The sequence below is a fragment of the Leptodactylus fuscus genome, chromosome 3 (assembly GCF_031893055.1).
Source record: "Leptodactylus fuscus isolate aLepFus1 chromosome 3, aLepFus1.hap2, whole genome shotgun sequence".
Classification (NCBI taxonomy): domain Eukaryota; kingdom Metazoa; phylum Chordata; class Amphibia; order Anura; family Leptodactylidae; genus Leptodactylus; species Leptodactylus fuscus.
Window position 1 is genome coordinate 63513230 of NC_134267.1, and position 25091 is coordinate 63538320.

The window sequence follows — 25091 nt, forward strand, 5'->3', positions numbered from 1 at the left end:
TTTCCTACCCTACTTGCTTCTGTCTTCTCTTCTCCACCACTCCTAATCTCTTCCCTTTCTATTCTACCCACTACTCCCCACTTTCCTTTACCCCCCATGTCTCATGCCTCTCTCCTGTATCACTATTTGCTACTGTTCTCTTTCTCTTCTACCCCTCTCGCCTCTCTCCCTGTGTCTATCACTAGTCTCCTTTCTCATCTACTCCTCCACATCTCTCTCACTGGAGTGGTCCATTGCAGTCATTCCTCCCTCCTCTACCTCTAGTTTAGATAGTTATTACACTATTTAATAGTTATTACAATATTGGCACTTGATTCTATTCTTTCCTCCAGACTAACGAACCTATTAGCAATCACCGTCCATGAACCCACTCCTTGACTAATTTTCTCTACTCTACCACACCTCTCTCCTCTTTCTGCTACCCCTCCTCATTTCTGTCCTCTCTTCCATGCCTCTCATTACTGTCTTGGATACCACACACTTTTGTCTCTATTCTACTCGATTGTGCCTCTGCATCTTTTGCCTCTCTCCTCTATCCCTCCACAGTTCGTGGCTCTCTCCTCTAGCCTTTAGTCCCTAGTGCCTCTATCCTTTACCCCACAATTTCCCACACCCCTTTACTCTACCCCTCCATGCTATGTGCTTCTCTACTCTAAATTTCTACATCTTGCACCTGTCTCCTTTATCGCTCCATGCCTCGTGACTCTCTCCTGCACCCCTCTATAGCACCCTTGGCTCTCTCCAAGCCACACAACTCTTTCCTCACAACTCTCTACACTGTCCTCTGTCCCAGTGCCCTTCACGCCTCTCTCCTCTACCCCCCTTGCTTCTGTGCTCTCTCCTTTAACTCTCCACACCTCTAACCTCACCCTTTCTGTACTTCTCTCCTCTCTATTCTACCCCTCAGGGTCTTGATCCCCTCTCCTTTTTCTTCTCCCCTCTTGCTTATCATCCTTGCCACTTGACTCATCTTCTCCACTCTATTTGATACCACTCCTCATTTCTGTACTCTCTCCTCCATGCCTCTCTTTGCTCTCCTATATGCAACACACTTTTGTCCTCTCTATTCTACTCCTTTGCGTCTCTCAGCTCTCCTGTCTGCGCCTTTCCCATTTACACCTCCATGCCTCTCTCCTTTACCCCTCCACACCTTGTGGCTCTCTCTCCGAGCCTTCAGCGCCTAGTGTCTCTATCCTCTACTCCACCATACCCCACATCCCTCTATTCTACCCCTCCATGCCTTGTGCCTCTCTGCTCTAGCCCTCTACACCTTGCACCTCTCTCCTTTATCCCTCCACACCTTGTGACTCCCTCCTGCACCCCTCTATACCTTTCTCTGAGCCTTCCACCTCTCCAGTGAACCTTATAGGTCTCTCATCTACCCCTGTCCCACTCTCCTTTCCCATCCTACTCACCTCTTTCATCTACCTTTCCACACCTAGTGCTGCTCTCATCTACCCCTCCATGCCTCTTTCCTCTACCCATTTGTGCCTCTTGCTTCTCTGTGTTACCCTTCCAACCCTGCGCAATTCATATGAACTACTGGGCAGCACTTCCTCCTCTGTAACAATGAGATACTGTGCCAGCAACATGTAAGACTTAACTTTATAGATTGCTACATCTATATATACAGCAAACACTTTAGGGGGTGTTCACATTTGCGCCCGTGTCCGCACTGTCATTCTGCTGGGTTTCTATCCTCAGCTTCGGTGAAACTGGACAGGGAACCCATTTATTTGATTGGGTTTTTAAAGGTAACAATCAGTGTCCACCTGCAGCCTCTCTGAGGGAAAACTGTTTTTTTTTTGGCTGGGCACAAAGTTCGACATGCAATACTTTGTGTCTGGCCCAAAAAAAAAACGTTTCCCCAGGGAGAGTCTGAAGGCAGACACAAGTGGTTACCTTTAAAAATCCGTCCCCTGTCCAGTTTCGCTGGGGCTGAGGATGGAAACCCAGCGGAATAACACAGGGTGGACACGGGTCAAAAGTGTGAACACCCCCTTACACACATACTTACTGTAGGAACACCTGATACATAAGAGATACAGATACGTCTGAATACATATGCTCATACAGATAGACATGGATATACATATGTGCATATATAATATACTCACCTTACACTTACTGTTTAGAGACATACTTACTAGAAAAGAGGACACCACTCACACAGACATTACATACATGTTACCTGGATACCTGACACATTCATTGCGCTTCATTCTGTGTAGATACAAGGATAAAGCCATGTATCCTATGCATGTGACTATATGACTCACAGGTGAATAATATATATATATATATATATATATATATATATATATATAGCCCATAAACCACTATAGTATATATAAATATTGCACAGTGTGTACTTATTGTCTGCAGTCTCCTACACAGTGAGAATAACCCTACTGTCTGTATACGGACTACAAGAGGATGGCAGCCATGATTTTGGTCAGCCATAGACACTTTTGGGGCATGTGCTGGTGACTGGTGACCACTGACCACTGGACACGGGAAGAAACATTCCTACAATTATTAAGGATATGAATGGAAATGTTTCTTATGTGTTACATGAACAATGGAGCAGAATAGAGAGAAGCTGATGTCACCAGAGACTAATCCTTCCCGTCTCTTCCCAGTCTCCCCCTAGCTGGTCTCTGTAATACATTCTGTGGACTGATCGGCCATTTCTTATCATCTTCAGGGTTAGATCTCAGTCACTTACCAAGCAGGTTACCAGAAGGCCATCACGGCAGCAGAGCTGAGCACACGGCGGCCATCTTCTCTCCTCACTGACCAGTAACTGACGCCAACCAACTGATTTTTCAAATCTATATGCAGCAATCCCATTGGTTGCTGCTGGTTCTAGTTACCACGGTGACAGATGCAGCTGACTGTTTAACCCCTTAGGTGCCAATACGTTTTCCAGCATGAAGGCCTTATGTATTTCTCTATAGATATTGCTGTAGGAGGATTTCTTCATTTTAGGATAAAATACATATTACTATCTCATCAGTTTTTATTAACTCTTTGTAAGGAGGAGAGGAATGTGAGATAACAATTCTGCTCTTGAGTTTCCATGTTAAAGGGGTTGTCCAGGCAAAAATGTCCCCTCCAGCTGCCCCAGTTTAAACTGGGGGCAACCAGAGGTGACATTAATAAGGGGACAACTAGAGGGGGACATTAAACTGGGGCAGCTGGAGAGGGACATTACCCTAGGGGCAATTAGAGGGGGACATTAACCCTTCCTCCCCCCAGAGAGCAGTGACTCATCCTTCCCAACCTATTTATCAGTTGCAGGCCAGGCACCAAGGAAACAAGGAGCAAACAATGGGGGGAATAATCTGATATTGCAGGCAACAAAGGAAGCAGTGAAGCAATGTATTTTGGGAAAGTCTTGAATTTACACAGCCTAGCAGTATAGATAGGATCCTTAAGATGGGAATACCCCTTTAATCTTAGTGAGGCTAAAATCAAACAACACACCTGAAATACCTTAAAGGGGTATTCCCACGTTGCATACTCACCAGTCTTCACTCCTGTAAAATCTTCTTTCTTCCTGGTTTCTTGCATTATTTGATGGGCAGGGTTTCACATGCAACCTGCCATTTAGCTCCGCCCCCAAATTAACATGTAGCTCCACCCACCATAGTGGACTATGAAGTACAGGCAGCAGCAACTCCATTCTGTGTTACATACAGAGACTGCCTGTCTCTGCCATAATGAACACAATTGAATTAGCTAGCCTGATAACTGGGAGAATAGAAGAAATGAAAGCAGCTCCTCTCCCCTATCTGAGAGCAGGAAGCTAGGTCACGTGGTGTAGACACAGGGATAGCTAGAAATACAGGCTCGCTTCCTGCACTTAGCCCCTCCTCCCTCCCCCTGAGAGCAGGCAGATATATCACTTGACAAAATAGAAAAAATTATCGTCCGGCAATCAAATACTTAAAATGTAACTTTTACTTCATTGATATAAAAAACATGTTTCAGGAGCAAGAAAAAAGAGGAACAGCTTACGCGTTTCAGGACATGGTGTTGAGTCCCTTAGTCATGACTAAGGGACTCAACACCATATCCTGAAACGCGTAAGCTGTTCCTCTTTTTTCTTGCTCCTGAAACATGTTTATGTTTTTTTATATCAATGAAGTAAAAGTTACATTTTAAGTATTTGATTGCCGGACGATAATTTTTTCTATTTTGTCTGTTGTTGGCCCTTACAGTCTGGGGTTGTCCGTTGCAGTCATAGCATATATACATGCAGTCAGATGTAGTGGTTTTTCCTTTTGATTTTTCAGATATATCACTTGACTTTTGAGCAGATAAGTCAAGGGCTGTGTCAACAATGAATTGAATAAAGTAAGATAGTGGACAAACAAAGCAGCTTTGCTGAAGCAGTGTATTTAGGAAAAGTCTTACATCCACATTAACAAGCAGTATAGATAGGATCCTTGTGATGGGACAACCCCTTTAAGGCTGGCCACAGCCACCAGACCTCTAGGGGTATGTTCACACAGAGTTTTTTTGCATGATGATTTTGACGCAAATTATTTCAATGGCAGTCAGTAGCAATTTTTTTCCTCTGGCTGATACTGCACGTCTCATGCACCCCAGAGGTGAGCCATGCAGCACATCACTAGCACCCCATAGGTAAGCCATGCTACATGTCTCTTGCACCCCATAGGTAAGCCATGCTACATGTCTCTTGCACCCCATAGGTAAGCCATGCCACACGTCTCTTGTACCCCAGAGGTGAGCCATGCCACACGTCTCTTGTACCCCAGAGGTGAGCCATGCCACACGTCTCTTGTACACCAGAGGTGAGCCATGCAGCACATCACTAGCACCCCATAGGTAAGCCATGCTACATGTCTCTTGCACCCCATAGGTGAGCCATGCCACACGTCTCTTGTACCCCAGAGGTGAGCCATGCCACACGTCTCTTGTACACCAGAGGTGAGCCATGCCACACGTCTCTTGCACCACAGAGGTGAGCCATACCACACGTGTCTTGCACCCCTCAGGTGAGCGTGAGCCATACTACACATCACTAGCACACAGAGGTGAGCCATACTGCACATCTCTTGATTTTTATTCAGCGCTCAAAGAGAACAGTGAAGGACACGCCCCTATTGGGTGTGGCCTCACTGAAAACAATCAACTGATCCTAGTAATTCACATTCGGCCTGACACTGGGCGCACCTCTCTTTATACAGTGGGTGTGTCAAAGGACATGTCACCTATCACACAAGAGGAGTGAGAGGAGTCATCCTATCATAAGCGAGGAGGGCGTGTCCTATTCATTCTGGGCGAGGATAGGCTCCCGGATCAGACGACTGGTAGTAGAAGCCTGCAGACTAGAGGCGGGGATAGGTTGAGAAGTGGGCGTGGTGAAATGTCAGTGAGCGAGGGAGGCGGGCGGGTAGTGAGAGCCGTGTCAGGCGCAGTGGGGGGAGCTGTCGGGCACTGAGCCCGGTGTTATGGCGGCGGCTGCGGGCACTGTGAATGAATTCTCCGGGTGGAAGAGGACACAAGAAGAAACCGGTGACCCCAGCGGCAAACACAGGTCCCGGGTCCCCAGCACCGCCCTCTCGCTCGGAGTCTCCGGTGCAGGGCGCCCCGCCTTCTCCTCATAAGCGGAACCTGTTCTTGTTTTCCTACCCCCTGCTCGCTGCCTTCTCGCTCCTCCGGTTTCTCGCCTTCCAGCTCGGTCTGCTCTTCGCCTGGTGCTGTGAACGCCTCTCCCGTAGGGTCATGGCGGACAAGAAGCTCCCCGCTACCCGGACACCGTCTCTGAGGACGGCTGTGGCTCAGGACAGGCCGCAGGAGCCGGAGGTGGTGCGGGGCTATCACCAGCAGGCCTTCCATTACATCTCTATGGCTCTCCGCATAGATGAGCAGGAGAAAGGTGAGGAGACTTGTGTGACGTCACAACTGGCCTGCTATGCACGGTGACGTCACTGTATCGTGTGTATTTGGCTTTGTGGGCATCAGCAGACAGGCTAGAGGCTGCCCAGTGAGGTGACAGTGACATGTTATAGCAGCTGGGCATGGCAGGGCAGCACTACAGATGGCCATTACTCCTCTGGCATCAGGCTTGCTTATCAGGGCCATCCAGGCTTAGGGTTTGTGCTGATTCAGATGAGCTGTGAATGATCAGCATCTCTTCAGCCCTGGGCCTGTGGGGTGTGAGGAATGAGCAGCTGGTTACCATCTGACCCGTCATCTGTCGCCTCAGGAACCGTACATACTTTCTAGGTCTTCATTCACATTGTGCTGTTACAAGTGTATACATTTGGAGTTTCTCTTTACACTGTTTATGTTCATACTTTGTCACACTGAATGTACGTGTAACTCACTAGACTCAGTGCTGGCTTAAGGTATGTTCACATGGAGTTTTTTGCAGGCAGATTTTGACGCAGCATCCGCCTGCAAAAACTTCCCATTCATTTAAAAAAAAAACAACCCACAAAACAAAAAAGCAACTTGCTGTATTTTCATGCGGATTCTGCGGCTGAGTCGGCGGCTTGAGACTCCCTCCTGATCAGGCCCACTCATTCAGGCTAGCTGTGCGGAAAACTAACCCCACAGGCCGGAAACAACGCGAATCGTGACGTTTTACAGTACTTGCAAAGTGGGGATGAGATTCATGTGAATCCCATCCCCACTTTGTGCAGAAAATCGCAGCGCGGACATGCTGCGATTTCCAAAACCATTGCTATTTTGAAAATCGCGGCATGTCAGTTATATCTACGGAAACGCAGGCGACTTCCCTGTAGATATAATTATAACAAAGTCCGCAGAGGAAAAGTCTGTGAACTTTTTGTTCAAAGTGCTGTGGGAAGAGCCACGATGCGTTTCCGCTGCGGTTGTGGCCCGTGGGCCCTTAGGGTATGTTCACACAGAGGTTTTTTTTGCAGGTTAAAAAAATCTGCTTCTGGAATTAAACGTTTTTTTGATTTGATGCGTTTTTTTTGTTGTTGTGGTTTTTGCCTTTTTTTTTTTTTTTTTTTTTTGGGGGGGGGGTTTTCAAAGTGGAATCCACCTGAAGATAGGTCGTGGTGTGCTTTTGTTCTGCTAGTGGAAAAAATCCACTAGAGGAAAAAACTACTACTGACTCAAATTGAAATGAATAGGAGGTGTTTTTCAGGCAGATTTTGACGCAGATTCTGCATCCGCCTTCAAATAACCCTCTGCGAACATACTCTGCGGCCCGGTTCACATTTGCATTTGGTATTTCATTCGGGGAGTCCACTTGGAGACCCCTTGAACGGAAACCTATACGCAATAAAATCTGTTAGCTATAAAATCACACGGACCCATAGACTATAATGGGGTCAATGTGGTTTCCTCTCGGTTTCTGCATAAAACATCTGGTTTGTGCAGAAATCACATGGACCCCATTATAGTCTATGGCGCCCGTTTGATTTCTTAGCTAATCGCTTTTTTATGAATATACGTTTCCATTTGGGGGTCCCCAAGCAGACTCCCTGAACGGAATACCAAACACAGATGTGAACTGGGCCTTAGATGGCAAACACTGCAGCTCAGAACACACTGTACGCAGATGTCTTAGTGTAGGTAACACTATGTATCAGGCGTCTAGCACATGTCATGGGGTTCTGCACGACTCAGGGCCTCCATACATTTGCTACTCCTTACATGGCAACATAAAGCTTTGTGTTCTCTGTATTTAAGCCTGTTGATGGGCACATGTGATTTTGACATGTATTCCCAACTGAGGCTTGTGAAAGATGCTATACAGTGGTATCCGTCTTCTAAAGCATCCTAATTAAAAAAAAAAAAAATACCACATGGAACAGATTTTAATATATATATATATTTTTTTTTCAGTGGTCTTTTGTATAGGACAATGCAGACTGCTACACTTCATATACAACTTATAAATCAGTATGTCTCTGTCCATGTCAGTTGTTCGTGGGGAATTACCATATACTGTAGGTGTGGGGGGGTACTAGTGCCTCCACCTGCAATATAATCGTCATTAGTGCCCCCGCATAGTGTAATGCTGCTTACTGCTCTCCACATATAATAATAATAATTAATTAAATTTTTATTTATATCGCGCCAACATATTCTGCAGCACTGTACAATTTGTAGGGTTCAAATACAGACAGATACATAACAAAGAAAATCATTTCACACAATGGGACTGAGGGCCCTGCTCGCAAGAGCTTACAATCTATGAGGTAGAGGGGGTGACACAAGAGGTAGCAGGGGTGGCATTGCTTATACAGTATTCAGACAATTTTGTAATAGAGGTGACTGTCATTACACAAACAAAACATTGTAATACCACATTACCGCCATCTCATTGTTCAATGCTTCTTCATGCCCCCAACACACTCACGCACATAATAAACCTTTTTTTGTGCCCCCTCACTAGCCAGTGACATTGACTGCTATTCTATTTGACCACCATGGTTAATTAATATATTTTTTCCCTAATTTTTCTTGTCTAAACCCAGGGTGCTTCTTGCAGTCTGTCATATTGTATTGTCCAGAAAATACTGTAAATACTGGAAGTGTTCAGCTTGGGTCTTCACCTAGTGGTGGACCCTAGTGAGTGGGGAAAGGGAGCGTAGCCTAAGTGGAGATCCATGCACTTGAGTACGAGAGCAGTGTCCATGTCAGGGTCAGTCAGTAAAAAATATGCAAATCTAGTCTCCTGGATGGAATTAGGAGAACAGAGTGCACTCTGTACACCACCCTATAGAGGGCAGCATCCTTAACATCATGAACAACTCAGTTATAAAGTCTTTTAATCATAATGTGGATTTAATTGCTAAATCAGTATTTCTGTCCCAAAAGGAACAGATTCCCAACTATGGACAGCGCTGTTTCGGCCTATTGGGCCATCCTCAGCATAGTGTAGGGATACTGATTTAGCATGGTGAGAGACTATAGACCAGGGTATGGGGGCACTCGTCCACATTAGGGAGAGTGTTCGCCTACATAGTGTCAGTCAGGTCAGACTGCATTAAAAAGGGGCAAAGTGTACCTAGCTTATAAAGGAGCAACTAATGTGCACAACATATAACAAGGAAGTTCAGCTACATCATAAATGGACTGCACTATAATGCTAGTGTTAATGTTAGTTATGTTAGTTATGTTAGTGTATAATACTAGTATAATGTTACAGTATTTTTTTTTTTTTTATGTGCCCTAGTAATAAATATGGCCAAAAAATGGGCAGAAGATAAATGAGTCCTGTCACCAGTCACTGCAGTCTACTTGATCTACTATGTTGACTCTTTGCACACTCGGTCTTCTCTTGGCAGATGAGCAGTGTGGCTAAATTTATAGTCTATATAACAACATTAAAAATCTAAGACCCCACACTGCAGAACGCAGCTGAAAACTGTGCACTTTTTTTTCAGAGATTTTTTTTTATGCGGTTTTGCTGCATTTTCTCAGCGTTTTCCTTCCCTTTTTAATTGTATAGGGAAGATGCACGCGTTTTTTGCAGTTAAAATTGACGTTCTGTGTTTTGTTTTTTTTGTCTGTGCGCATGGTACAGTAGTTGCTGATCGGCAACATAGGCTCTGCAGATGTCCATGTCCTGCCTAACTCGCCCATAGAGTTGTATGGGCGAGTCCGTGCAGTGCCGCATTTCATGACCATTACGGACATGTCCTATATTGTGGACGACGGTTGCGGCCCGGCCACACCACTTATAAAATATCCGGTGGTGTAAGAGACCATATTGAATATACCGTAATGTGTCTGCAATTGAAAACCCTCTATTGTGGACTTGCATTACGGCCGTGTAAGATCAGCCGAAAACACGGCTTTTTTTTTTTTTTTTTGCTGTATTTCCGCAGCCAGAAAACTGCTTTGTTTCCACAACGTGGGGGCTAAAAAGTTGTTGGCGTGTTGTTCAAAGTCTCATTAACCTGTTTAGACTTTGATAAAGCATTTATGGGGTTAAGGCAGCCCAGATGGGCGCACGGTTAGACCTCATTAGGGCACTTATGGTTTAGGCCCGAACTCCTGTCTAGAGTTCATATCGTGCTGGGATTTCCAGTAATGTGGTGAATGTGAAGCCTGCTCATGTGGAAAACATATTAGCATGAATTACTTATGAGATGGAAGACTATATCAAGATAAATGTATTTTCCAAAGAACTTTGAAAAAACAAAAAATAATTAAAAAATGTATTTTTTTTTCTGCTAAGAGACTTTCCGGGTGAAATTATAAACACGAGCATAAAAATGGGGTTAATAGTAATAAATGAGTTAATTAATAATTGATTTGTGTATGGGGATTAGAAGTCAAGTGAATAAATTCTTCCTCCAGTGCTCAGGTGTCTGGTGCTCGGTCTGCCTGACTATCCAGTATGTCAGTGGGTGGCAGGATCTGCCTGTAGACTCCTCTGACTCCTGTATTTTCATGTTGGTTGTGCTTTTGATGATGATTTTCTGCTGCTTGGAGTCTACATGAAAGGCTGGTGGATGCTCCTCACTACATGGCTTACTGACAGGGCTCTATAAATTGGCTTTTGAGGCCTAGTTTGGGAGAATGTGCCTGCCGTCATGCTTGGATTACCGCACCCTGCTGAAAACCTCTTATGTTATCCACCCATCTTTGTGTCTGACTCTTTTATTGTCATTAATGGTTTATCTACTAGAAAGAAGATAAATCTGACTTTTATCTTTAATAATAAAAAAAAAAATATATGAACCTTTCTATACTGGATTATGTATTAACCTATCTATACACTTATATCTCCTGTTACATTGTAACTATCTGCAACTGTGTGACAGCTCTACACAGAATGTGCTCCATTTGTAAGCAGGCATCTACTTGGGGCCTGTCCTATACTGGCACATCATAGAAGGGGGTCTCCAGCTTGGGACCGATCCGTATGGTCAGACAAAATCTCTACCCACAAACGGCTCCTGTTCTTGCAAGCTCCAACTATCCTTGTATGACAAGATGGAAATTCATCTTTATTTCCGATGACTCCATGTTGTAGGAATATATCTATTGCCAAAGCAGAGATTGGGTTTCGAAATGGCAAAAAATCTTTCCCCCCCCAAAAAAATTGGTGAAAAGTTTTGGGTCTTTATTTTTTTTGCTTACATTGCCATAGTTTGATTTAATATCTATTTAACTATATGGCTACTGCACTGAACCATAAGACATTGTGTGAATTATTGGCTTTGGGTACCAAGCTGTGATGTTTCCCCTTTCCATCGGATGACTTCTGTATTTGCAGGAATACTTGCTATATTCATGCTGATTTTTTTTTTTTTTTCGATGATCTCTTAAATAAATATTTTTTTTTTTTTCCAGATCAAAAGGAACAAGCTGTTCAGTGGTACAAGAAAGGTATTGAAGAGCTAGAGAAAGGAATTGCAGTACAAGTCAATGGACAAGGTAAACGTCCCATTCTGTTCACCCACACACTGAACTTGCAAAGGTGATGGCCATGTTAGGAAAGCCTGGTCTTTGTCCCTGTGGCATTATGTGTGACCGGTTTTAGTTTTGGCATCCCACTCATTCAAGAAATGTATTGAGTGATCAATGTAAAAAGAACGCCTGTAGTAATGACAGAATTTTGATGCCTGGTACATGGTGAAACAAATGCCGGAGTGTGACTAATATACTCCATTAAACAGCTGCATATAATGGGGATAGGCTGGAGGTAGGGTCCTACATGGCAGCTGCTGTGCGGCCAAGAGCCTGAGGGCAGCACACTGTGCAAAGGAACTGAATGTTAATGGCAAGCTGCATGGCAACCAACAATCCAATAACAGTTCATTTGCAGACTCTGCCAATTTGGGGACAGCAAGTACAATTTGTTAGTTCTCTGATGGATTGTGCTAGGCAGCCATATTAGATTCTGGTGCTTGATAACTTTTCAATACTGGGTTGGCAAATTTGGACAACTGAAGACTGGATAAAGTCACTTGTCTGGCACCCATATTTTCATTGGTGTTGTCAACTTTTGGATAACTTCGGTTTTGGCAGTATTTGTGCCATTAATAAATCTTGTAATATGCTTCATTAACACTAGAGATGAGTGAGTACTGTTCGGATTAGCCGATCCGAACAGCACGCTCCATAGAAATGAATGGATGCACCTGGTACTTCCGCTTTGACAGCGGCCGGCCGCGTAACCCCCCGCGAGCCGGCTACGTCCATTCATTTCTATGCGAGCGTGCTGTTCGGATCGGCTGATCCGAACAGTACTCGCTCATCTCTAATTAACACATTTTGGATTCTTTCTGTGAAATCCTGAAAAACAAATTTCACCAATTTAATTTAATTTTTTAATTTTTTTTATTTTAATATGTAGAGGGTGATGGTGGGTGACTTCAGTTATATCTCAGACATTATGAAATGTACAAACTTATGTCATCTAAATTATTTCCAGAGAGATCACTGCTTGAAAACACATTCGGAATTGGGATTTTTACATCATAAATATTCTTCAGCTGCATATAAATATCCTAATCTCAACACTGTGATATCTGTGACAACCAGTGATATCTCTGGAAATAATTTAGATAGCACTGTAATCTTATTGTCATATGAAATAGGAGACTCTCCTGTTGTATAAGACACAGCTACAGTGCCTACAAGTAGTATTCAACCCCCTGCAGATTTAGCAGGTTCGATAAGATGCAAATAAGTTAGAGCCTTCAAACAAGAGCAGGATTTATTAACAGATGCATAAATCTTACAAACCAAAAAGTTATGTTGCTCAGTTAAATTTTAATAAATTTTAAACATAAAAGTGTGGGTCAATTATTATTCAACCCCTAGGTTTAATATTTTGTGGAATAACCCTTGTTTGCAATTACAGCTAATAATCATCTTTTATAACACCTGATCAGGCCGGCACAGGTCTCTGGAGTTATCTTGGCCCACTCCTCCATGCAGATCTTCTCCAAGTTATCTAGGTTCTTTGGGTGTCTCATGTGGACTTTAATCTTGAGCTCCTTCCACAAGTTTTCAATTGGGTTAAGGTCAGGAGACTGACTAGGCCACTGCAACACCTTGATTTTTTCCCTCTTGAACCAGGCCTTGGTTTTCTTGGCTGTGTGCTTTGGGTCGTTGTCTTGTTGGAAGATGAAATGACGACCCATCTTAAGATCCTTGATGGAGGAGCGGAGGTTCTTGGCCAAAATCTCCAGGTAGGCCGTGCTATCCATCTTCCCATGGATGCGGACCAGATGGCCAGGCCCCTTGGCTGAGAAGCAGCCCCACAGCATGATGCTGCCACCACCATGCTTGACTGTAGGGATGGTATTCTTGGGGTCATGCAGTGCCATCCAGTCTCCAAACGTCACGTGTGTGGTTGGCACCAAAGATCTCGATCTTGGTCTCATCAGACCAGAGAACCTTGATCCAGTCTGTCTCAGAGTCCTCCAAGTGATCATGAGCAAACTGTAGACAAGCCATGACATGACGCTTTGAAAGTAAAGGTACCTTACGGGCTCGTCTGGAACGGAGACCATTGCGGTGGAGTACGTTACTTATGGTATTGACTGAAACAAATGTCCCCACTGCCATGAGCTTCCCGGAGCTCCTTCCTTGTTGTCCTTGGGTTAGCCTTGACTCTTCGGACAAGCCTGGCCTCGGCACGGGAGGAAACTTTCAAAGGCTGTCCAGGCCGTGGAAAGCTAACAGTAGTTCCATAAGCCTTCCACTTCCGGATGATGCTCCTAACAGTGGAGACAGGTAGGCCCAACTCCTTGGAAAGGGTTTTGTACCCCTTGCCAGCCTTGTGACCCTCCACGATCTTGTCTCTGATGGCCTTGGAATGCTCCTTTGTCTTTCCCATGTTGACCATGTATGAGTGCTGTTCACAAGTTTGGGGAGGGTCTTAAATAGTCAGAAAAGGCTGGAAAAAGAGATAATTAATCCAAATATGTGAAGCTCATTGTTCTTTGTGCCTCAACTACTTCTTAATACTTTAGGGGAACCAAACAGAATTCTGGTGGCTTGAGGGGTTGAATAATAAATGACCCGCTGAATAAACTTTTCACAATTAAAAAAAAAAAAAAAGAAACAAAGAAATAACATTCTTTTTTGCTGCAGTGCATTTCACACTTCCAGGCTGATCTACAGTCCAAATGTCACAATGCCAAGTTACTTCAGAATGTGTAAACCTGCTAAATCTGCAGGGGGTTGAATACTACTTGTAGGCACTGTATGTACACAGCTATGATCCTCTCCTACCTTCTTCTCTGCGCTCCCATACACGGTAACATTCAGTAAGAAGCAGGAACAGCTTTTAATACCGAAGCAATGGAAAGAGTGGAGAAAATGCAGGAATTCACAGAAGGGATCCAGAATTTAATAAAAGATATTACAGATTGTATTAATGACACAAATATGGCCGGAAAATCAAAAGTTGTCCAAACGTTTAGTTACTCTTATATATTGTGGACTGACACTTCTGTTGTAGACTTTTGTGTTTACTCCTAGGGATATAATGTACTTGTTGCAGGATTTGTGTGTTTGGGTCACTGCCTAGGAAGTTTTGCCTAAAGCCCTCACTTTGTGTGCTCTGTTTTTGGATCACTATTTATTTTGTTGCTCCACAGATGAACATTTATGCCTAAACTTCTTAATTCCCGTTATGTAGTCTCTTTTGTAGGTGTTAGAGAGATTAAATATATTTATACCTTGGTTTGTTCATTGTCTATGATATGTTGCCTTTTTCTCATTGTAAATTTGACTATTTCTGAGCATGTGCAGCACATCCATTTAATAGTTTTTGGGCTCAGCTGTGGCCACCTCTTTGTCTTTTTGGGAGACTGAGGCTCCGTGTTGTAGAAATGATTGAAGAGATATGATGGTTAGGAAATCACAACAGTTTCTGAGGAACGTGAAGTTCTCCAAGGTGCCGACATAACCGCCTGGTCAAAGTGGTTTTATACATTTATGGCATAAAGACTGTATTATAACCATCCAGCTGTATGAGCTAGGGTTATGAGCCTCCAGCGATCAGCCGCCTTCAATGGGTTTTTTTTCTGTCATTTTGGCAGAAGGAAGCTTTCAGGGAAAAAAAAAATGACTTTAAAATAGCTGATTTATCTTCAAGCGTTAAAGAGATCCTATCATAGAAACCCTTTTTTTTTTTTTTTTTCCTGAGTAACACATTGGAATAGCCTTATGAAAGGCTATTCCTCTCCTACCTTGCGTTGTTTTCTCCCCACCGCCGTTCCGTTTGGATCCCAGTTCTTGTCTGTATGCAAATGAGTTCTTTCGCAGCACTGGGGGTGGGCCCCAGCGGTCAAACAGTACTGGGGGCATCCCCAATGCTGCAAGAGAACTCTCTCCAGCACCGCCTCCATCTTCGTCAGCAGAGTCTTCTTCATCCTCTTCTTTCAGCTCAGGTTTCCGACTTCTAGGCCGCATGCCTTGGGCAGAGCAGACTGCGCATGCCCACAGGCCACGAGAAAATGGCCGCTTGCACAGTATTGTAAGCAGCTATTTTCTCGTGGCCTGTGGGCACGCGCAGTCTGCTCTGCTCGAGGCCTAGAAGTCGGAAACCTGTGCCGGAAGAAAAGGATGAAGACGACGCTGCTGACGAAGATGGAGGTGGCGCTGGAGAGAGTTCTCAGGCAGCATTGAGGACGCCCCCAGTACTGTGAGAGAACTCATTTGCATACCGACAAGAACCGGGATCCCAACGGAACGGCGGTGCGGAGAAGACAACGAAAAGTAGGAGAAGAATAGCCTTTCTTATGGCTATTCCAACGTGTTACTCATTAAAAAATAAAAAGGGGGGTTTCTATGATAGGATCTCTTTAAAACCCAAACTGAAAGCTATGACATTGTTATTTATGCATACGCCAAGTCTTTACCTGTATGTTCTGTTCACTCCAAGGAGAGCAGTATGACCGAGCACGACGTCTACAAGCAAAAATGACAACAAATTTACTAATGGCAAAGGATCGCTTACAGCTATTAGGTATGTATTGAGAACTGTGCTGTTTTATAGTATTCAATAAATAACATTGAATTTATGGTGAGTCTTAGAATTGCAGCTTTCAACCGCCCTTAACAGTTGTAAGGAACAATGTTAAATAATATAAAGCCATAGCCACACAGAATAAACCAAACAAAAAAATAGGCTCTAAATCTTATAAAATATAATTAGTAACAAACAGGCATGTTCTTTACAGCAGTGTAAAAGAGTAGCACTATGTGGAGCGAGAAATCAGAATGTTTATATTGATGCTTGCTTGTATATTTTGCTTGTCCAGCACAATATATTCCACAATGCTTTCTATATACTGTCATCATCTTTTATTCCTATATCTTGTGCTTCATTCACACTTGCGTCTGGTATCCGTCCATCTTAATCCACCTTAAGACCGGAAAAACAGATTGGAAACGTTTTGTTTAAAAATCCATTCACTTCAATGGGCCTTTAAAACAATCCGCAGGTGTCTGTTTTCAGTCTCGCCGCTGTGTATCTGCTTTTTTGGTCGGAGACCAGAGTTGGATTTGCAGGACTGTCTGTCCAAAAAAATAAGTATACACTGGGTAGTTGAAAACTGACACCATCAGATTGTTTGAAAAACCTATTGAAGTGAATGGGTTTTTAAACAAAACGTTTCCGATCTCAAGGCAGATTCATGATGGACAGATACCAGGTGCAAGTGTCAATGCCCCTTAGGAGAAACATATAAACACCTTGCAGATTTGAAATTGGGAACCTAGCGCTAACCACTGAGCCCCAGTGCTGCTCATGTAATGTTTCTTGGCTTTATAGGTACTGGTATCAGATGGCAGCAGAAACACAGGCTAGGTTGGCCTCTTTATGCGTGTATACAGTGTTTGCCTGTATATTTCTGTCTGAAGAATTTTTATCGGTGTAGCAAAGTTTACTTTATCTCTTAATATGTTAGCGCTGAACTTTCAGTGGCTTTTTCAGTGGTTTTGTTGTCTTGCTACCTTTGTATTGTTACTATATTGTGGAAAGTTTTGCACTCTTCTAATCCACTTTTGTATAGGCTATAAGTCATCTTTTTGCAATCTGAGATACAGACAGCCGTTGGTGCAATATTAGTCATCTCTTCTAGGGCAAATTTTAGGACTTGGGAATCCTAAAGATTTGGGATCCCAAACCTATGTTGCTTTTGGGTTTTGGATGTCTTTTTGGAATGGGAATAGTATGTCATTCAGAGCATCGAACAAAAAAAGACACCAGTACACTATCTGGAGAGAATATTTTAATTCAATATATTTATACCCAGGATATACTTAATTTTTATTGATATGTGAAAAAAAATAAATAAAATTTTGCCATTTTTTCACATAGAATTGGATTGTTTGTACATTATTAGTTCATTGGGATTGAGATAGAAAATTCTATGGTGTTCAACAAAGTAGCTTGAAGAAAAATTTCTACACACATCTATTCATCCAACAATTTCAGTCAAAATGAAGACGCTCGATAGGACTCCATTATAGATAATGGGATCCATCGGGCTGTTTTAGCTGTCCATTGCTGTGATCCTCCAGTAGAGATGTGAATGTAGTGTGAAATGCGGAGTATACTACAGAAGGTTACATAACTTTTTACAATATATTAAACTTGATTTACATAAAAGCAGACAACGCCTTATATAGTGAGAATGTATCTCCCGCTTGTGGGTGCAGCAGAAACAATCTGCATGTACTATATATGACTGAATGCACACATGGACTAGTATGGTAAATAAATTACGGTAACCCTATGAGCAATATGCTGTTTTTTTTTTTTTTTGGTTTTTTTTGTGGCATCATGCAATAGGTTTCTGAAAATCTAGATGGTATTGGGCTAAATGTGTTTGACAACTGCACTCTATACTGGATGAAGCTTTACTTCTAGTGACCATAGTCTTCTGTACAGTTCTGGTCCTGCATGAGCGCACTGCTAACACTTGTAACATGGCATTTGTAAAAGGAATCTGTCACTTTATTTTGCTCTTCTCCTGAGATGCGATCTACAGTATCACTTTAACTTCACAAGAAACGAAAATAATTCCTGACTAATCCTTATGGAGATATATAATGTCCAGTTTTAGTCCTGATTCTTTGCTTTGAAGTAATTCCTTTCCAGTGACAGATTCTTTTTTTTTTTTTTTTTTTCCCCTGGCTGCATGTAGCAGTATTGACCTGTTTACTACAGCGCATGTTACTAACTTTCTTTCTCCATATTCTTAGGGGGCGTTCACACTACCGTCGGTGTCCGACATGTAGTGTCCGCTCCTAGTGTCCGCTCAAAATCTGTCACGGACACTAGGAGCGGACACTAGATGTGTCCGTGACACCTGTCATTCACTTTAATGGGCATCGGGTGCGTTCTTTTGCACTCCGTGCCCGTCCGTCACTGTCCGCAAGAGAAGATGTCCGACTTCTCAAGCGGACAGAAAAACCCTGCATGCAGGGTTCTTCTGTCCGCTTGAGAAGTCGGACATCTTTACAAGCGGACAGTGACGGACGGGCACGGAGTGCAATAGAACGCCCCCGATGCCCATTAAAGTGAATGACAGGTGTCACGGACACATCTAGTGTCCGCTCCTAGTGTCCGTGACAGATTTTGAGCGGACACTAGGAGCGGACACTACATGTCGGACACCGACGGTAGTGTGAACGCTCCCTTACTGGTGTGGTAGAGGACACATCTTATCATTGTATGCACAGAAGAATGTGTGAATAGTGTCTTTTTTTCAATGGCTACTACCTGTTGTAAAATACTGGCAAAAGGGATGTATGATCAGAAAATTGCATTTAACTGTTTTTTTTTTTTTATATATATATTTTTAAAGCATTTTTGGTAAAATATTACTGTAGCCTACACTATAGCCGCAAGAGCTTATGCAGGCATGGGGGAGAATCGTTTCATTTTCATGCAAGGGTGGGCAAGTTAATGATGTCTTTTGTTCTGCTGGAGGCCTAGCTATTGGTGGGTGATGACTCTGTATAATCACTGCTTGCCATAAAGCGTACGCTTATTGCTGTACTGCCTATGTTAGAAAGAAGTGTGTACCTTCAATATGGCTGCTCACAAGGAAGGTTTTATTTTTATTTATTTTCTTTTTTAAATGGCTGCAAAAGACAAAATAATGGGTCAGATTTATGAAGTTTAAAGAAACTATCTCTGCATAGTTTATTGACCATCAAGAACAGTTTTACTATAAAGATGGGGACAACACTGCTTTTTTTTTTTTTTTTTTAAGAGGCCACACTTTGTGGAAACGCATTGTTTTCAGCTGTCGTGGAAAAAAAACCTCTGAATGTTACAGTCCCAGCAAAGTGAGATTCTGTCTAATCTCATCCGCAGGAAAAAATTGCTGTTGAAAAGCTGTGAAAGCCCTGCATTTCTGCCATCAACTTACATATGGGGGCAGTTAAAAATGAAAAACGCAGGAGCAAAACAGTGAGAAACAAGCAGTTTTTTTTTTTTTTGGTCATCCTCCTGTGTTTCCGTTTGCTTTTTTTAGCTCCATTTTTGCTCCATGTAGCCTTAGTCTCTACGTGTTTTCTGATGCCTGACCTGATGTATTGTCTATATACAGTACATAAATGTCATTGTACATAGTCTATGTAAAATTGGGAAGCTGACCGGTCATATCCTTGATGTTCCACATTACATTGTATGTTGGACCTGAGAACTGGGCTGTATACAGGGAGATGCGGGGAGTTTGAAGTGCCTGTTATTGTACTGTATCTGAACAATGACTGCCTTAGAATGAAGTTCTTATAAAAAGTTTTAGGTTTTGTTGGTCTTTGTAGAAGTATGAAATTTAGCAAATATACTGGAAAATCAACTATTATGTACAGTGTGGGTAGATGGATTTTATATACTGGCTTCACTAGTCACACATACTGTTGTTTCTGGTATGGAGTAGGCCGTCAATATAATATGCTGATCTTAGGAAAACACATTTAGGTTAAGTCCACATGTAACAAAAATATTGCAGAAAGATTTAGCAGCATTTTCTACTGAAAAATCATGTGGTTTTATCTGATTTCTGTAATGTCCATCCCCCCCCCCTCCTTTTCCAGCTTTCAGACTGCTTCTGCATGTGATATTCTCAGCAATATTTGACATGCTACGAATCAATGATGTAGCATATGGCAGCCTTTACCTCTCCCACCTTAATAATTTAGGTAACATTGATCTTGTTGTTTATTCAGGATTCTCCAGCTGTGTAACTATCATTGTATTAACTGGATGGAAAACGACCTCAAAACCATGAATGTATCTGTTTACAAACCTGTCTTAACAGTACACGTGATCGATACATTAAATAGCAACATGCTATTTTCATGGCTCCTTCAATAAACGGAAGTCTGAGAGGTATATGTGAAATCTGGTTACCTTCGTGTGTACTCACAGAGCCGTGCACAGCATGTTGGTGTGAGTATACACTTTGATATGTTGCTCAGTACGGCAGTAATAGGAAACTGAGCGTGAGTGCACTGATTTTAATCCACTAGTATGTGTTCAGTACATATTAGAGCAAGAAGCAAAGTACTGCACAGTAGTGAGTGAGCTCTACATTCTATCCTATGGAAACCAGCCGCTTGCTATACAACTGCATGTCTCTAGCTTCAGTACCGGTGACTAAAGTAGTACAGATGTAATCAATGTGGTGCAGACGCTTGGGTAAGGAATGAATAATGCACATTGTGCATCAATACTGCAGGTTGCTTGTGATAAAATTAAGATGGCACAGCTAAGACCTGCATTGTGGAAATTGGGTGAAGACTGCAGAGATCCATATGTGTTGTGGTATACATCACGGTTTTGTTTAACCCCCTTATTAAAGGGCTTGTATACTTTTTACGTATAGTATTTCCAAAACTGGGTTCAAGAGAATCTTACATGTCCTCATGAATATGCGGTTTTATATAGTGTTAGAAAGCCTTGGCTTTCCCAGTATGTGCCATGATGGTGGAGATATTTAGCACCAATAATTCCCTACTTTCAGAAGGGTATTCCTCGTAGCTCAGCATCATCACTGTGCTGTAAGGAGCACCCCCTCTGACAGTACAGGGCTGTGTTAGGGTTCCTGCAGGGGGAGGCATTCCTCACAGTCCAGTGATGATGCTGAGCTATAAGGAACGCCAATCTGACAGTGGGGAGGCATCGGTGCTGAAACTAACAGCAACGATCTCACTAGCCCTAGGGCGCATACTGGGAAAGCCGAATTCAGTGCACTGTCGGCTTTCTAGTGGTATATAAAGCCACACTTCAATGAGGACTTGAAAGGTCCTATTTAATATTTAAAACATGACCGTATCTGTGTCATTAAAGGGATTCTACCACTAAAACACTTTTTTTTTTCTAGTTACCACGTCGGAATAACCTTTAAAAAGGCTATTCGTCTCTTACCTGTGGAAGTGCTCTCCGCCGCGCCGTTCGTTCAAAATACCGGTTTGTACCGGTATGCTAATTAGTTCTCTCGCAGCGATGGGGGCGTCCCCATCGCAGGAGCAGCGATGGGGGCATCCCCATTGCAGCTCGAAAACCGACCGCAGCGCCGCCTCTCTGGTCTTCGCTGTCCTCCCCTTGCTTCTTCAGCGTACTGTCGGACGCCTGCGCAGTACGCTCTGTTCGGTGAAGATTGCCGAACGTACTGCGCATGCGCGAAATTGCGGTCCCAGCCATAGTGCGGGCACCGCACTTTCGCGCATGCGCAGTACGTTTGGCAAGCTTCGCCGATCAGAGAGCATACTGCGCAGGCGTCCGACAGACGCTGAAGAGGCAAGGGGAGGACACCGAAGACCAGAGAGGCGGCGCTGCGGTCGGTTTTCGAGCTGCAATGGGGACGCCCCCATCGCTGCTCCAGCGATGGGGACGCCCCCATCGCTGCGAGAGAACTAATTAGCATACCGGTACAAACCGGTATTTTGAACGAACGGCGCGGCGGAGAGCACTTCCACAGGTAAGAGACGAATAGCCTTTTTAAAGGCTATTCCGACGTGGTAACCAGAAAAAAAAGTGTTTTAGTGGTAGAATCCCTTTAATACATTTTGTAATTTTACTTTTAACAAGTTTTGTCTCCCTTCTATGAAATCCTTCATACTTTTCTTTCCCTTTCTTTTGTATTGAGAGCGGTTTCTGCCACTCATTGAATGTTGCTGTGTATGGAGTACGGGGTTATGTAATATGTAGAGAATGAGGGTAGTGGGTGAGGGGTTGTCACGTCAGTTATCTTGGACAATATAAAATATGCAAACTTGTAATTTTGAAGTGGAGATTCTCTTCTTTCATCTGACGCTAAGGTTGCAGTGCTCTCTCAATTATTTCCAGAGCGATCACTGATTTGGAATTAAGATATCACGGGCGTAAGATATTTATATGCAGATGCATAATATATATGATATAAATATTCCAATTCCAACAGTTTTCGTATAATTATTGGACGTAACCCTCCCCTCATTTTGCTGTACATTTCACACTGCCCCTACTACAGGCCTGTACTCCATACACAGGTGCTTGGTGAGGGGCAGGAACGGCAAGGAAAAAAAACTCAGAGACTTCAGAGAGGATCCAAAATGACACTACAGGAAATCAAAAGTTGCTAGAAAGTTTAGTTACACTTTAAATTGATGCATTATTAATTACGTTTCGAAGTTCTGGGCCATCAAAACTATCTGTGCAGTCAGGCCCCTAGGTTCATATAACATTTTCTCCTCACATGGTGCTCTGCTCTATCCATAGAATGGCCACACATGGAGGCACAAGTGAGAAGTGATTATCTGCAAACTTGTATAAACCCATCGGGCAGAAAGTTTCACTAGAGGTTGTTGGCAAAGGCTGTAGGAAAGGGTTATAGTAGAAAGCAAAGGGAAAATCTCAAACCATTTTGCTGCTGCTGACAGTAGTAAGTTTTCTTCACCCCAGTGCTGGATTCCCAGTAGGACTGCTCATTATTGCTGTAGTTTGAGCTCCTGATGTTTCTTGTGTGAGCTTTAGAGAATTACCTTACTTGCTAGAGCTTTCACCAGTTTCTCTGCCTTTCTGTATCTAAATGTGTTTATACTGTTTCTGTAGCTCCACTTCAACTTGTCGGAACTAGAACTGTTACGAGACCAGAACTTGGAGTTTGATACCACACAGAGTATCTGTATCATGCTCAATATCAAAGTGATACTTTCTGCAGTGCTTTTGTAGTCACACAAGTCTATGGGAAGGTGCTCCTGGGTGCTTGCAAGATACATTTGTGCAAATTTTAAGGCACTCCCATATCGTCACATTATGAGTATACATTCTAAATATTCACTCTTCAGTTGGTTACGTCCATATTTTTTATGGGCAGAACCTGAACACGTTGATTTCAGTGTAATAATTCTTATACCATTTTTTTTATTTACAGAACTTGAGTCTGTAATATGTAAAAGTGGAGACTTGCTCCATTTTGGTCTGTTTTATGGAAAATGAATACCTGTTAGTCTATAGGTGAAATAAGTGAGGTGTGTGGGTGTCATCTGTGATCTGTCTATTACAAATATAGCATGTTGTGTTTTTGGTTTTGTTTTTTTCCAAAAAAATTTATTTGATCCATTTCAGCTGAACAACAGAACAATAAAATTTTAACTTTCCTTTGCGGTCAGTTGAATACATTAACAGCAGACATACATAAAATATGTATGTGTGGATAAGGCTATACTATTATGTAATGTAGTGAACTACTTTAGGGTTTATATGGTGTTGCCTATTTCCCCTTTCCTGACATCCGCCATAATAGTATGGCAGAGGCCAAGTCTTTATATATATATGGTATTACACAGCGGAGACCTGGCTCTAGTGCCTGCTGTCACAGTTCACTATGATCATGGGCATTGTTTTATTTTATTCCCTCCTCCCTTCCCTCCCCAACGCCCCTATCCTTAAGTGTTTCTTTGACTGCTAGAAGCTTTTGGAAATCTCTCAGGCTTGCCTTAGTATTATAGCTATTGAGGCTGGTCTATGGTGAGTGGGATCTGCTACTAAACCCCTCCAGAGTATAGAAGGGATATTAAACATTTGATACAATGTGCAACCATACCTATAGCCGCTTGGAACCACTGTGCTGGACTGTTACTGTAAGTCGTCCCACTGAAGGGTCAGGACTTGCCGAGATGGCGATAATCCTTTAAAATTTGTAAGGGCCAATAGCACATCAACCTTGTATGCAACAAAACCAAGTCAGAGAATTGTATGCAGTTTTATTGCGGTCTGTGGTACTATTCCTTAATTTTATAGGTATGGGTTTTATATTATATTTCACCTGCAAAAACCTCCTCTAAAACTGCAGTTTTATTTTTCCTTTGTTGTTTTACATGGGCAGTGTTAATGCACCCTCTAGTGCTTAAAAAAAAAAAAAAAAAAAAAAAAAGTTTCAGCTCAAGCCTTATTCATCATCCACCATCCTCTCATCCTGAAAATGCACAGTAATATGTCATGTCGTATTATCTCTATCCTTATTTGAATATTCAATGTGAGTTGGTGCTTGTCACTTTAAATATTGCCGTTATCAAATATTAATAGGAATGCTGGTCTTTGTTCCTGAACACCAGCAAGAATCAGACCTGACTGCATACTCTTACTTTCACATAAGAATGTACTCAGTTTTGTGGTCATTTGGTCCATTAGTCTATAAAGACCAGATACAGACTAACTGCAATTGTAAAAAGAAAGGGCTGAGGCACTCCGACCCCACTACCTAGGGCTCTTTTTTTCTCCATGCTACTAAGTCTTTGTGAGCTTTGCATGTCCTGTTTTTGTGGTGTGTTCCCCACCCCCCTTCCCCATTGCATTGCACCTTGGAAGAATTTCTGTACAATTTTATTTCCTTATTGCCGTCCAGTCATTTGGTGTTCCTATGTGTGTTTTAATACATTGTAAATGGTTGGTGCCAACAATTTCACCTATGTATTTTGTTATGGAAATCAAACTAAAAGTGTAATTCATCAAAATGACATTGTTCCTTATTTTGATGTCTGTTTTGCCATCATACTTCATAATGTGTATAGTCTTAACTGTGAATGTCTTGTGTAAACTCCCTGTAAGATGAAGTGTGTTTAATGATCATCAGGTTTTCTCCTTATCAGTATATCTG

At 42.6% G+C, this 25091-nt stretch overlaps 1 protein-coding gene across 2 annotated transcripts in view; it reads left to right on the plus strand.

Annotated features, from left to right (window-relative positions):
- The first annotated feature begins 5389 nt into the window (after positions 1-5389).
- Positions 5390-25091, plus strand: part of SPAST (spastin) — a 38516-nt gene continuing 18814 nt past the window's right edge. For both annotated transcript variants that reach the window (XM_075267654.1, XM_075267655.1), the window contains exons 1-3: positions 5390-5911; positions 11323-11406; positions 15875-15958. In XM_075267654.1, the coding sequence (XP_075123755.1) occupies positions 5509-5911; positions 11323-11406; positions 15875-15958 (571 nt within the window). In that variant the 5' untranslated portion in view covers positions 5390-5508. The remainder of the gene's footprint in view (positions 5912-11322; positions 11407-15874; positions 15959-25091) is intronic.